General features: G+C 37.1%; 1 protein-coding gene across 2 annotated transcripts in view; it reads right to left on the minus strand.

Annotated features, from left to right (window-relative positions):
• The window catches only part of sema3ab (sema domain, immunoglobulin domain (Ig), short basic domain, secreted, (semaphorin) 3Ab), a 120368-nt gene that overhangs the window by 37606 nt on the left and 66855 nt on the right, over positions 1–15907 (minus strand). For both annotated transcript variants that reach the window (XM_066723651.1, XM_066723650.1), the window contains one exon: positions 1503–1663. In XM_066723651.1, the coding sequence (XP_066579748.1) occupies positions 1503–1663 (161 nt within the window). The remainder of the gene's footprint in view (positions 1–1502; positions 1664–15907) is intronic.

Below are 15907 nucleotides of genomic sequence, written 5' to 3' on the forward strand. Positions count from 1 at the left end.
AGTCCTGAGCGCTTCCACACAGATCCACAAGCAGAGAAACAAGCCCGCTACACCAGAAGACCAGTCCTATGATGTCAGCAAACTTTGCATAAGAATGTGATCCTTATAATAGAACTTTAAAAAACTAAAAATAAAGCATTGGCAAGATAAAACTGCAAATGGTGACAAATGACACGAACCTCTGATTCATTAAATGCTTAAGTTGTTCTTTTATGACATGGATATCCTGGTGTGACACTCATGTGTACAACTATGTGTGCATGGAAACTGCATATGCCTGAACTGTCAAAGCACCAAAACACTAAGCATGAAAAACGAACCCCAGGCTTTACCATGCATTTACATTACGTTGGGCAGGAAGCAATTCTTCGTCAGTATAATACACAAAAAGGGTTTATTTGTCTTACACTAAATGTCTCAAATAAAAAAAAAGTCACACGAAAACTTGCCCAATGTGAAACCAACTGGGGAAAAGGCTGGTTCCTATCAAAGTTTCACTCTTTACCCCAATGGAGGGGTGCTTTTTTATATAGACGGATGCCTGCAGATATAGGATTTCATTTGATTTACAGTAGTGATCATTTAGAGTCGTAGTAAATATGTTCTTAAGGGGGAACACTGTTAGTTGTCTTCACTCAGCTAATTCTTCATTATCCATCCAGGTGTGTGATGTACATCATACATGCTTGGTATAGCTTTAGATTTCCGTGACAACTTCACTTTAAAATATTAATAGAATGCACTACTGCGGAAACATAGTCCCTGGTTGTGCATGTTAGGATCGTCTACAAAACAGCTCTTCAGAAATGGCAGCTTGTTTGAGACATTTCTGAGTCAGTGATTCTTGATATTTCCATCTGTTTTATATATTTTTGTCACTTGATTGTTTTAGGGAAAAATATATATTTAAGATTGGTAGTCAGTTTTACAGCTGTTGTTACTAATGGGTTTTCTGTTTATGATGCAACAGACTTGCTGGGAATAGCTGGGGTTGTTTTGGGTTTGTTGGGGTGTTCCTCAAATGATTGGAGCACGTCTGCCTCTGTGTCAAGTAAAAAATACATCCTTGACCTCATGACTTAAAAGCCACGCTTGGAGGATCTGTATGTGCACTGACTTACATATTATTTCAGTTTAACCTTCTGGTAAATTATAATTAGTACCTATCAGAATATTTAACTGATGTGTATTTTATTTGAATATGGTCAAAGTAAAACAAAAACAGCATGAGGAACTAAGGATAATAAATGGTGTGAGGGAAACCTTTAGAACAATAAATATATAATAATGTGTAAGGACAGAATGGAACATGTAATCTTTATTACTTAAAAAACACTTCATGGCTAAAACACAGCTGGCAGATACATGAATATACTCTTTGTCAGCACCTAATTCGTTTCTAACTTGCTCAATGTATGTACCATTCACTTGTCACTCACTGTTCAGTATCACCCTTTATATTTCACGTCTCTTCTAAAAGAAAGGATTTAAAAAACGGTTACCTTTAGGTAGTCCTTGTTTATGTTGACGAGATTAAAGGAGAAAATATGGTCTTTGGCTCCCACCAATAGCCTGCCCTTTTCCTCATCCAGCAGGAAAGTGTGATAACTGGAGCTGTTAGCCAGGCCATTAAAGGTAATTAGATTGTTAGAATCCAACATTTCTGCAAAGGAAAGAAAAATAAGCATTATTTACAAAGAGTGTCACGGGTAGACAGAAAATAACAGTTTCTGAAAGACGGCCAAGTTAATATATTATAAATATCAGAATGTAGTTTGAATGTCAAGGTGCCATGGCTGTCCTGCTTTCATCATGACATTCATACAGTGCATGGAGCATATCCAGCTGCTGTTATATGTTTTCCATTAGCAGGTGCGTGCAGCATTTAATGGTACAGTTTCTGAGGAAATTACCAATATCCGACATGTAAACATTACACTCAAAGCAATATTTTCCACCAGACCATTGGAGAGTACGGCTTGTCAGTGTAAATTACGATGGTTAGTATTGTGAGGCTGTGTGTGAACCCTCGTGTAACCTTGCATGTAAAAGTTGCAGACAAAGGAAAGCCAGCGCACAAAAATAAACATGCAAAACCAACCAAGGAAAATATCACACAATGACTAAGAAGATAAGGTTTCCATTACAGTTCTGTTTTGGTTGAACATAACGCAGCAGCGCGAGTAATATATTTACTAAAACTGTGAGGCTGCTAGCATCACACACTTGGATAGTAACAATCACAATATACACATTATCCAAACCCTTGAACATATCTTTGCCATTTCCCGCAATAAATACACATATTGTTTTTCAAATTGTTGAGGTTGTTTTCCATTTGAAATGCCACATAATGCCACCTGTCAAGCGTATCTTAAAATAGCATAATCACAACTACCGACCTAAGCACAGCATGATTTAAATGTTCTCAAGCATGTAATGAGTAAATTCATTCATACACAGTTAAATCCGCCAGCTACCTTTTTTTCTGTTAAGTTCCTGAAAAGTAGACAGTAAAGAGTGATCCTATATTTAATTTATAAATTTCAAACCAAAAAGGTATTGTGAGAAATATGAAAAGGCACCACTTTAAACACAGCAGGGGAGACAGCTTTCAAGTTTGGCAGTGCATCCATCTTTGATTTTGAGCTGCCCCTCTGAAATTTTAATAGCTGAAGGGACTACCCAGCAGGCTATGGAAGCATTTCTTAACGTGACAGTCAAAATTAGGCCTTAATGCAACACTGCCTCTTCAATGTGTAGTCTACATGTGTAGTGTGGATTAGATGCTAAATGATTCTCATAGTATTTATGTATTTACTACCTTATTTATTTAATGAAGCAACTGATACAGACACTACAGTACAAGTTTCAAAATGATCTGGGTGGGGAAAAAACTTTTATAGGTTTGATGTATTATGTGCTACATATCTAAGACATGTTCCATATTATCGTAAGGCTCTGTTGTACTACAGGGTGAAGAAAAAGACACAGGTGAGGGTATTAAACTTTGAGTAGCCCTGAGCTGAGAGTTGGGCGAGTTTTATTTTGCTCTTGACAGAGCGAATGTGCAATTGAAGCAGTCAGTCACACTTGTCTACATGTCGTTTGAACTGCAGGCACTCCAGGTGCACAGAAAAGTTATATAAATGAGCAACAGAAGAGCATCGGGAAAGAAAGCAGGGATGCTGGAGGCCGGTTTGTTTCAATGTTGCCGATGTTGTATCCATAGGGTTTCTCGGAATGTCAGACTGCAGAAAAAGCTTTAGAGAATTTTTTTTTTTTATTGTTTTCTCTACAAACCACAGCTATTTATGAGCATGTCGATATCAAGTGGGTTCTTGTTTTCTCAACATGCTGGTTACCTCGAATGTGGGACTCATTTAATCACTGTAACTCCACTAATTTGATCAAGACTTTTCTAAAGCCGAGACAGTTCCAATTCCTTCAGGATTGGAAGTTCATATTCAATTAATTTCCAATACTGTAATCCTTTAAAATCACTTCATATCAGCTTTAGATCTCGCAATGAACTGCAGTCATTTACGATCATTTTCATAATTCAAAGCAGCTGACAGTCGGGTGACAGTGCAGTATTCCCATACCCAATAAAACCACAACCATAGGGCAGAAACACTGTATCAGGGTAAATCTCCCACAATGACTCAACGAACAACATACTTCAGCTTGAGACCCTCCAACACCTTTCCCATGACTCCACGGAAAAACTCAGCCCAGACAGGCCTGCCCTGAAGATAACTAGCCATCAACTCACACCTGGACTTGCACTTGCAAAAGGATGTAACTAGTTTTTCACAGAAGATATGTCTGATACGTTTAAAAAACAATAAAATACGATAGTTCAAATTAGTATCCATTTTATCAGGCAGAAAATAATGTCTGTATGCTACTTTGTACATTTAGTACTTTTCTCTGTTATTCTAAAGTGCTGTATCCTTTGGAAGAGAACTATAGACTTTATCTTATCAGTAATCTAAACACAAAAACCTCACACTGCTGTGCACTGTTGCTCTATCAATCTCAGCTTTCATCCCTGCATTACTTATCTTGACATGTGACAATCAACTCAACCTCTCTGTACAGTAAGGTGGCACCGAGATTGATTTATTGCCTAAGTGACAAAGTTCCTCTGCTATTAAAGTGGCTTTGGTCCACATGAATCCAATGCCGAGATTTTATCACTGTGACCTGCCTATCAGATGACTTTATAATGACCCGTGCCTCATAAGATCTTAGTTAAGAGTTTTAAAAACATTTCCTAAGCATTTCCTCATCTACACTGCATATGTATCAAGTTTTAAGCACCATTTTGACAATAAAGATTTAATTTTGGAAATACTATAATATGGTTTGCATGTCTTATATGGGCATCAGTAAATTACATTATTTCTATATATCTTTAATTTACCAAAAGTACCAAACAAGCAAAAAGCTACTTCTGAAATGTTCATCATAAAGCTTCAGACTTAATGTCCCTTATGCTGTGTACAGACTAGCCTATATCACTGTGACATGTATGTATGAATGTATTTATTTATCATTTTTCCATCAACATTAAACTTTGCATAGATAATCAGTGATGTTTTCTTTATATAAGTGGACTTTGTAATGGACCTCATCACCATCATCTTATTATTGTGTTGTTTATGCAACCAACAGATAAACCTTATTTGCTTTAAATAAACTAATATCTTTCTCATTCATCAAATATAGATACTGCAATGCACCGGAGATGACAGCAGCTAGGAAGGAAACTTTGCATTCCTTCTGCTTCTTGTTAAACAAAAAAGATTCCTCCAAAGTGCTCTAAAGGAATTTGATTTGGCAGACAATATAATAGCACATAACTTTTAAATGTGAACAACTGGCACTGCTGGTCAGAAGCATGGAATTCTTTCCTAAATTTAAAAAAAGGGATTGTGGGGGGATTATATTTAAGATGGATTAAATATAACACTGCTGGCTGCTGTTAATTACAGGTATAAGTATAGAACCACAAACAAAAATAGCAGTGGCTCTTCAAATGGAAAAGTAATCCTTTTAAGAAATGTGGTTAACACATTTGTCAAAGGTTTCATTTAAATGTGTTAGTAAAGCATGAACACATCCTGTATAGTTTCCTTGTTCTCTCACTTTTTGCATTGACAGCAAACTCAGTATATATAATTCAACAGATATGTTCATTTTAGAGTACTATATTGTCATTAAAACACCATAATTTTATTTTGTGTCCAACATACAGAATATGCAACAGTGAACCCCTTTGCAGACATTGATACATCCAGCTGCACCCCCACATTGATTTTTTTTGTTTTCTTTGCTTTCCCTTTTTTCTAGATTTAATATTTCAGCCTTAAAGATGGAGTCCAGTCAGAGGAAATTTAAAGCATATGTTTTCATTACACAAAAGGATTTGCAATGTGGAATTTTGTTAGAGCACAACTACTCAGTATGAACCTTAAAATGCCCCCTGAGGGATAACTATTTATCCACGTGTTTACTTGTGTTTATTTGATTTTACGAATTTTAGTTTGTCTTATTTTCTTAAGTATTTCGCCAAGTCAAAATCCTAAAAGGAGAACCCAACATCAGAATAGAAGACAGTATATGTAAATGTTCTCTGGGTGCTGATTTTTGATTGCAAAGAGGAAAAAGGATACCAAAAACAAAAGGTAAGATTGAGCTATAAGGATGCAGATTAGGCATATTGTATGAGAAACTACAGCTTTAACTGCCAGCATAGAATATATGTAGCTGATATCCTTTAACTCCGAAGAGGAGGGTCCTGTGGGGGAAGGGAAGCTTTCAGCCATAAGAAAGGCCTTTTCTTCTCCACAGTTTGTTGTGAAGGAGTTTATAAATAATAAGGGCTAGAAGATTCTGGTGTGGGAATTTTCAGAAGTGAGATACTTCTTGTTAACTTCCATCTTGGTTAATGGATTTCTGTGGAGCCTAATTGATTCCCTTCATAACCATGCCATATCATCTGAGAAGTCTTCACTATGTTGTGCATCACTACTGTTTGCTTTTCTATATAAACCTGTAAATCTGTGAGGTCTATTTTGCTCAATTTATAAAGCAAGATCTACCGTATCATTGAAATGTAGTTCCTAAATTGCGACTGTATGAATCTGTTATTTCTTGCTCCGATCTGACGAGGCCAACACAAATCTGGCTGCTAGTATAGCTATTTATGTAAGAACTGTGGTACATTTTTGATATCTCTTACATGATGATGAACACAAACACATATAACATTTACAAGGCATCCGAAAGCCTGACAACAATGTGGCAAGCTCTGTCTGTCCCTCATGTACAAAATTGTGAAAATAGACTACAAAAGCCTGAGGCTGTGTAAGCATTCCCAACACAGAGAATCCTACTAGGCAGAATTTCTATACAGCATTTGAGTTTAGAGCACATTTTCCTTCATTTTACTAAAAATTTATATAAACTGAATATTTGAATCACATATTTGAACAGTAAAAAAAACACATACACAAATTAACCAAGACATTTTCCATATTACATTAATATTAGTTTTGTATTCTGAAACTTTGGCACTGCAACACAGGTTCATTAGTCCAGCTTCTGGTCGTTCAAACACCACGAACATCCCCTTTGTACCCTTTGACTGCAAGTAAATCAGGCTTTAAAATTAGCCATAACATTGTAAAGCAAAGGTCTACTAGAGAAACAAAGAATGGGTTGAATGTATTTCCTACTAGTGCGATACAAAGTGACTTCTCAGCTGGAAAATTTCAAAGCTATAAAATGTTATACAAAGGACCCAGAAGTGTTTAATGAGGTGTTGACCGCACCTGCCAATGTGAGCCCGCAAAAATAAACTGAAAGCAGAGCGGCAAAATTATGTTGCATTTGCGGTAATCTAAGCTTCCTATTAATGACAAGAGACTGAATGTTCTTTATGTCCTGCATGTCTAGATTCATGAGACTATCACTTTTGTTCACAGCTCAGTAAACCCCTACTATGGATGGAAGCATCTTTGCTACATTACCTCTGGACTCCAATGGGACTGTGTTACATGCTCTCTTTATTAGTGTAGGAAATGAGAGTGTGTGCCCCTCAAAAGGAGATTGGTATTCTGCTAAAACTCTCTATATGTTATCTGTAATACACAGCGTTACTAAATGACCGTATTCATACACAACGCATGATGGAGAATGGACAGTCATCACAAGAGGATGTCCGTTACATGACTGTCATTCCACTGCAATTTTCACGACAATATCAACAGTCGCAGAGGTGACAACGGCTTAGTCATCACACGTGAAATTCATTGTTCACCGATCCTTAGGGGAAAGTGGCTGGCAGAGTCCAATCAATATCTGACTCTTCAGGAACCTGTCCTTCACAGTTGTGTAAGTACTTAGTATTAAATCAGTGCTCATCCGCTTTACTCATCATTTGGCATGCCTTGCCTTTTCCGTGACTATCTTGCTGCTAAATCTGATTAAGCACTTGTTTTATGGTATCTAAACAGGTTAGACAAAGCAAGGAATGAGAAAGATGAACTGCTTAAATAGGTTTTTGAACATCTGGGACTGGATTGTGGATTGACTCTATTGTTTTGATTCATTATGCTGACTACTAGTCACATATCTATCAGTATTTCTCATGGGCAGTTCATAATTGTTTCTGCTGAATCTTCAGGCACACATCTAAAAAGGACTGTGGTAGGGGAAACCAACAAGTGCTACACCAAGCATTGGTAACAATTACCCATGTCTTAAATTGACCCCTGGTTCCTTGGCATGAGTTCTTAAAATCCTGTCTTCAAAGGTCTTAATCTAGCAGCTATTGCCAATCTATTTCTACTATATCTGCTTAAGATATAGGAAAATGGTTCAGTTAAGTAAATTATTAGTTACATTCTCTAAACCAAAACACAGGTGGAATTGAAAAATGAAGACTGTCTGGCCCTCAAGGATACCCATAAACCCCAGCATTTTATGTCCTTGACCCAGAATCCCCATCCATTTGTTTCTGCTCATTCTCTTGCCAAAGAAGTAAATAACTAAGTTATTTCAAGAAGCAATTCAGCACTTTCCATCCAGCTACATTTGTTTTGTGCTGATTCTTTCTGACACTTTCTTTAGCTCGCACGTGTTGTCAATTCCCCACTTCCACCTGGTATTTTAAAAATAGTAAATTACTTGGATGCTGGTGAACGAAAGACAAGACTTTCTGAAGGGCTCCAACATCATGGAACATTAAATAACGATATTTCAGTGTACTTGTTATGAATATACAGTACTTTTGTGTTGTTGTTGCAAAAAACTGTTCCAGAAAATCACAACATTTTAGACACAAAGTTATCAAATATGGGATCCGGTGCTATCTGGTACTGTATTTACCTCAGGCTATTATGACTGTGGGAAAGCAAGGATGGCAAAACCATACTTGTGGAACCTGCAGAAAAAGCTATATTGTTCGCTTATATTGCATGTGTGTTGACAGTAATGTTTGGAATCCTGTTGAAGAGGTGAGAGGTAAGGAAAAGCTGGTTAATAGATTTTGCTTTGTGCTTTTAGAAAGGAGAAGATGAGCCACAGCTGCAGCTGCGCTTTGTAATGTTAAGTACTGCTTACACAACCCACTTATACTGCACCATGAATACAATCAACATACTCTACACAGCAGCAAAATACTGATTCATGCAAAGCAACCGTTTGTTGCTTTAAATAAATAATGGAAATTAAGTAGCCGCTTTTGAGGTGCCCTGAAAAAAAATGATTTTTTTGGACAGAAGCCTATTCTCAGCATTCTTGCATTTTTATATCCGCTTGCATTTTTTATGCATCTCAATAGCTGTGCATAATTAAATTAAACAATTATGGAAGCAATCGACTAACCTATAAGAGGGGTACTTGTCATTCTTAAAAGAAAAAAAGACATACTGCTAATAATGTAGTTTTTCATTTTGTTTAGCATTCATTGCTGACCCACCATACGAACAAATTGTGCAGTGATCTATACATGCTCAATATACTACTTTTGGTAGTATACTCTCTGAGTATGACATCTGAGTATATCTTCTAAAAAATAAAATAGGCATACAAGTTTAAGAACAGTAACTGTCTAGTGGTTTCTTGGCTGTGGTCTATTTATTCCTTATTAGGATATGGTGTTTATGAGAAGTAAAACAAACTTGTATAAATATTGATATAACATTTAGAAATTATATATTAAGATCTACTGTGAGAAATTCTACGAAATTCATGGGAAATTAAAAGAAACCAATTACCTGGTTTAGTGTCTGAAATCTCAAGATATCAATAAAACCACTCCAATTAAAATTGACTATATAAGTAATCATTACATAAACTAGTAAAAGGCAATACATGACAATTACATTAACAGAATAACCCAGTCTTCATAAGATTAACTAAATCCAATTAAAACCAAAGACTCAGCCATGAGCACCAAGGAGCTTTCAAAAGAACTCAGGACAAAGTTGTTGAAAAGCACAGATCAGGGGGTGGTTATAAAACAATATCAAAGGTCTTGAATATCCCTTGGCGCACAGTCAAGACGATTATTAAGACGTGGAAGGTGTGTGGCACCACCAAGACCCTGCCGAGCAAGAAGGAGACAGATCAGAGAGGCTACCAACATGTCAATGGCAACTTTGCAGGAGCTACAGGCTGGTCAAAGTGTGGCAACAATGTCCCCAGCACAGTGGCGTTTCTAGACCATTTTAGCTGGGGGGGCATGGCCGGGGCAAGTTGTGATTTTTGGGGGGCATCATCATGGTGCTAGCGGGGGGGGGTGCTGACGGTGTGTTGTCCATGGTGCTGGCGGGGGGGTTTGGGGCTGGAGGTGTTTTGTCGGCAGCGGGGGAGCAAGCACTACAGTTGGGTTGCCCCCCTGTAGAACCGCCCCTGCCCCAGCACTCCACAAATCTGGCCAGTAAGGCACGGTGGCAAGGCAGACATTACATAAGGAAGCCCACCTGAAACACTCAGCACATTCTGTACCCACGCGGAAAAAGTTTTGTAGTTCTGTGAAGCATGGTATTGGCAGTATCATGTTATAGAGATTTTCCTCATCGGCAGGGACAGGGCACTTGTCAGGATAGAAGGGAAAATGAAAGCAGCAAAGTATAGAAAGAAAGCTGAAACTGTGACAGAAGTTCACCTTTCAGCATAAAAGAACAAAAGTGGATATAATTGGACAGTGCTTTTGGATTTAAGAAAAGCAAAAGTTTTTGTGTCGAAAACAATTTCATCCCAGCTGAAAATAACAAGGTGGGTCTGTGTTGTTTCAGCCCGTCATGGTGTGCTGGTTACAGTGGAGGGATTCCAACACATATCAGGACATTTTAGCCAAGAAAACCTAGTTGACTCCTGTGATGAAGCTCAGGCCTGACCACAAATGCGCTTTGCATGAGCTTAATCATCCAAAGTACACAAAGAAATATCTAAGAGAACATGAAATCTGTGTTTTTGTTAGGACATTATGACGTTTCAGACCTCAATCAAATGGTATGAACTGAAGATAGCAGTTCAGATGCACTAGCCAAGAAACCTGCAGAAGCAGAAGAGCTTCTGTGTGGGGGAGTGGCAAAGACTTCCCTTCTGAGGTCTGAACCCACTAACAGTGTACTTTTAATTCCCAAAGAGGATACCCAAAAAACGTATTAAATAAATATTAACATTGTGAATTCAGAAATGTATGTATTTAATTATAACAGATATGCTGATGATAAATATGGTTAATATAATCAAATATGTTATTACATTATTAACTGCAAATCATAAAGTACACAATGTACATCTGCATTTTCATTGCTTAATCAATGTTTAATTACTCTTTAAAATCAGGAGACAACGAATTTAAATTTAGAATATCTCAAAACAAACCACATATTCTTAGAACAAAATGTGTTATAAGACACAGTGATCATTTCCCAATGAAAAAAATAAAAATAAAACATATTCTACATCCCAAAATAGCAGGAAATGTCCAGTAATGCTGCTTTTAATTTTAAAAATGTGCTCTTCGACAAAGCAAACTGAAGGTCGTGCTGATCTTAGTGATTAAAACTTTATCCAGTTTCTTGAGGAATTCCAATCTCTTTCAGGTGTGCTAGTTCTGAAACAAGACTCCAACACCTTGAAGAGAAAGAGATTGAACCAAACCTTTTATTTCCGTTAATCCTTGGTAGAATATGGGACTGGTTTTTAAAAGGACTGAACAATGGTCCTAGGTAAATGCTCAACAAAGGAATTTATGTTACCCTTTTGCGGGGCTTTATGTGTTTCATAGCTGGCGGAATGCTGTTTAGACACTGTCATGGCACAAACACCCAACAGCCCAGGTGTTAGGGACTTACTACATAGAAACATATTTTTTGTAAACAACAAAGAATTTGAATTTCAACCCGTGAGTTGTGTCATCCCAGAGTATAGTGTTTCTGCTTCCTTTTTAACTAAAATGCAAGTTTGAACCAGTTTACCCTCTTTACTATCTCAGCTAGGAATGCACCTTCTCTTAAAGAATGTAACCAACAGCACTTCACCCCCCCACCTTAATTGGAGGTCTTTGACAGGTTGAAAAGGAAGATGAATATAAATGTACTTTCAGGTAATGCTTCACAGAGAGTTCTGAATTTTGGTGACATAAAGGAAACTGGAACCAAATTTGTCAATCTGGTCCTCAGGGCCCTATTGAATTGAAGTTAATGCATGTTATTACACCAAACAAGAATATCCAGAGAAATATATAGAGCACAATTTTTTTGGTTGAAATACAATATTTCTGGGTCGCCACATTAACAATTTTTTCCATGATACATAGCTATTAAGTATATGTGGAACCATTTAATTACATCTGACTTATACTTGACATTACGGTTCAACCACAAGGGTAGTTTTGAACATGGTTCAGACTGTGTAGCGCTGAGGAAGTAAATGTGAGTGAACATGATACGTTTAATGTACATCTACTATGTCTAAATTAAAGCACCAGATTCTCATTATTTTCTTAGGGGTTCTTAAATAGTTCTGCAGTGTTTTAAAGATGAGTATTTTAGCAAGCATGAATAGATATCTGGAAAGTGTCCCTCACACACTGACTATCGATTAGTTTAGCTGATGAAAAACTGTCAGGTTACAAAGGAGAGAGAGATGCTAAAAGGAGGGGAAATGACAGAAAAGGAAGAGATGTTATCCTCCTATCTGCGCAGAGTATTTAATGATAAGACAAATGAGTCATCTCGTGGAATGGCATTGTTAGCATAACCTTGGTGCTAGGTGTGGAAAGGAAACATAGCACTCACTTGCAGTAATGATGAATCACTCCCCTGCTGACAGATTGTTACATCTGCTGATAGTAACGGTAAGCAACACCATGTGATAGGCTCTCCGCCATCCTGCTATCTCTCATCCTGCAAATTTATTCTGTTACAATGGATCTAAAATGTAGCAGGCAGATGGATGCACTGAAACATTCCCATTGGAATCTGATAAAAATAAATGCTTTTACCCTACATTTTGATTATTCATTCGCTGCATTGTACAGCACACGTACACAGGTTCAACCCAGCAGTGCGTTCCGCTCACAGCGGCAAATAGTACTTTCCCATTAAGTACATATCTTCTTCTTGATAACGCATGCAGGGTCAGATTAAATCAAAGTTATTACACCATGATAGCTGTTTTAAACGGTTTCCAAGAATGACAACCCTTGATTTAACACAGAATGCAGTTCACTCTCTGAATAAAACATTTATAGTTCTATTCAATACCCCACTTGGGCATATACTATAATCATTTTTGGGGGGGTTGTTTTTTTTTACAAATACAAAATGATAAATACCAAACATACCAGCATAAATGCAAACCTGTACTGTTTCCCAATACAGCTGCACACTGTTTACCCAATGTATTCAGCAATTTCAAGACTGACATAAATGTTTACTTTCCAATCTTTATCACATTTGTCCCAATGATAGCCTCTTCTTATCTTAGTGTTTTAAAATCTGTGAATAACTTCATATATTCTCCTAAGTTCTATACAAAGCGAAGAACTTTACATGAGCAGATTTGAGAATTGGCTCTCTTTACTATCGCGAGTGCAAACATAACCCGGGTCAACAAATCTCATTGTCACACCGCTAATTAGAAACACTTGTAGGGATGATAGATAGATGTGTTGTAAACATCTCACTCTGTAATAGGACAAAAAAGACGACATTTCTCTGTGGAGTGTAGCCAAGAAGGAGAAGCATCCCATTGTTTTCTGTGCACTTTAGTACAACAAGGGATTATCTTTGCGAATGTATTTTCCATTACACCCTTCTGCCAAGGCTGCGCACTACCCCGTGCACTCAGGTGTGTCAGACATTGACATTCTGCAGATTCCCTGCAAATGACTTTTTTTGTCATGTCCTCTGGCAATGATAGGTGAAAATAGACATTCTGCAGGAAAATAACACACAGGAATCTGCATGCTCTCCAAAAACATTTCTGCTAATAATTTAATGTGAGCAATAAATACACCTAGATGTTACGGAGAATTAAAGGGCCACACACTGAAATTTGAAACCCAATACTGTATATTCACATATTTGAAACCTGGCTTTTAAAATAAACTGGATTTAAACCCGCTCACACAGCCACCTATATAGAAAGATAGCTGAGATATACACTATGCTTTTGAATGCTGTAGTAAGCTTTATAGATAATAAATAGTTTCAGCTTCCATAGCACCACTTTTACTTCTAGTTATTCCTTGTTTATTATGACTTATTATATTATTCCTACAGGACGGACATTTTCCAGCCTAGGACACTGTTAGCACTTGAAATTCTCAGACAGCATTAAGGTTTATATGGACTGGCATGTCAGCAATGTTTACACCTCATCCTGGGTGGTGAGTTGCCCCCAGGAAAAGCTTTTCTTCTTGCTGATATAAATATGGCCTGAGTCAAGAAGGGGCTGAAAGAAGGAGCTCCTGGGTAGTAGCAGTCAGGCCTGGCTGTCCTTTTGGGCTATTAGAGCTCTCAACCTGGCCCAAAACAGCGAGGAGATGAGAGAAAGCTGTTGGCTTATGGGGGATAAACAAAGCACCAAACTAATTACTGCACTGCCACAAGCAACACGGTGATAGCCCGGTGGATTAGGAATTCAATTTTAAGGGCTCAGCCTGTTTTAAACTCCTGCTATTCATCGCAGAAGGGCTTAACTCATATACCTAGAGGACTTTTTTAACCTCCAAAAATCAATACATTAAGGGATATGGGAGAAAGCCAATTATTATTTCTTTTGCATTAATATGTTTTTACAGTAACCTACGATGCATTCTAAATCCAGTACAATGTGTTTTATTTTGGATTTCTTTAATTGTGGCTGATACATCTGCATGAAGCACAAGACCGGGAAGTAAATGTGCTTATAATCATGTTACAACACAAACACACACACACACACATATACAACAACCAAAAATCCCAAAATTTTTCAATACAATTTAAAGCATTTCAGCATAGTTGCAGACTCATGATGAATTAAAAGCTATTTAAAGTATTTTGTAAGACTTAAGACTTAATTAACATAGACTATTTGTGAAATTAAATAATAATAACGACAATAATATACCATGACATGCCTAGATATTTAAAGCAGGTACTGACATATAAATATTTAAGTAAACACCAAAAAATGTGTTCGTATTCCCCCATGTACAGTTGACCATGGAACAAGCTGAACAGCAATGGTATCCTAAAGCAAATGTATCGAGACGTGGCGTGGTGTTTGACATGCAGACACATTGGTGCTGAATTAAATTATTTCCGGCCCATTTCACACAGGCTACTCCTTTGAACCCCTTCACCTTTTGGGACGTATATATTGACTGAATTCTCAACAGCAGAATAACGAGTGTTGGGTTAAAGCAGATTTATTCTCATATTAACACCATTCAGTGCAAAATAACTAGGCCAGAGCCTACAATAAAACCTTGAAAAGGGAGTCTAGAATTACAGGAGTAAAGTGAGATTTAAACTGAACACCTGCAGTCCTTAATTTCTGAGATCGAATTTTATTACCTTATGTTCTGCATACTGCTAATGGTAATGAAGTTACCAAGAACTAAGGTACTCTACAAAGACACTGGGACCAGACACTCATAGTTAGGTTTCCTATTCTCTGCTTTCTGTTGAATATTGTGGTAAGATCCCAGCAGCTCTGTGGTACATTTTTGTTAATTGATTGATTTATTATTTGCATTATTTGTTTAATACTTAAGTTACTATCTTGCGACATTATAACTACTGAACAACAATAGTATAGTTAACATATGCATATTTAGATGTGCAATATAAGGTAATACTCTGGTAATTATTTTGTATTTGAGCATATTTATTCTCAGGTGATAAAAATGTTAATTTTAGATATAGGGGTTACTTAAAATCCAGAGAAAAACATGGGATTAGACAAAATTGCTATATTATGCTGATTTCTTGATGTGTATTTTTTACCTGCAGGGGTCAGTATTACCAGTATTACCACTGCTAAAACACTACCCTCTGCATATGACACAGGGTTTAAAATTGTTCAATTTAAAAGAAAACATACAAGGAGTGTAAGTGTTGGTTTGGTCAAACTGGTTTTAAAAGATGTAAGACCATGGCAAAGCCATTGCAATTGTTTCCAAGGTAATATATTTACTCAGAATATAATCGTGTACAAGGAATAACAAGGCCTAAAGACTGACGTGCATTAAAATTAGCTTTATAGATGGTTCTAGGTATAGCACACTGCCTTCAGTGCTTACCTACTGTTAAAAAAATCCTTGTACCCTTGCAAATAAAGACGACGTGTCAGTATAATTATGGGGCAGAATGAAACGTTGCTCACT

This window comes from Amia ocellicauda, chromosome 15 (genome assembly GCF_036373705.1).
Source record: "Amia ocellicauda isolate fAmiCal2 chromosome 15, fAmiCal2.hap1, whole genome shotgun sequence".
Taxonomy (NCBI): domain Eukaryota; kingdom Metazoa; phylum Chordata; class Actinopteri; order Amiiformes; family Amiidae; genus Amia; species Amia ocellicauda.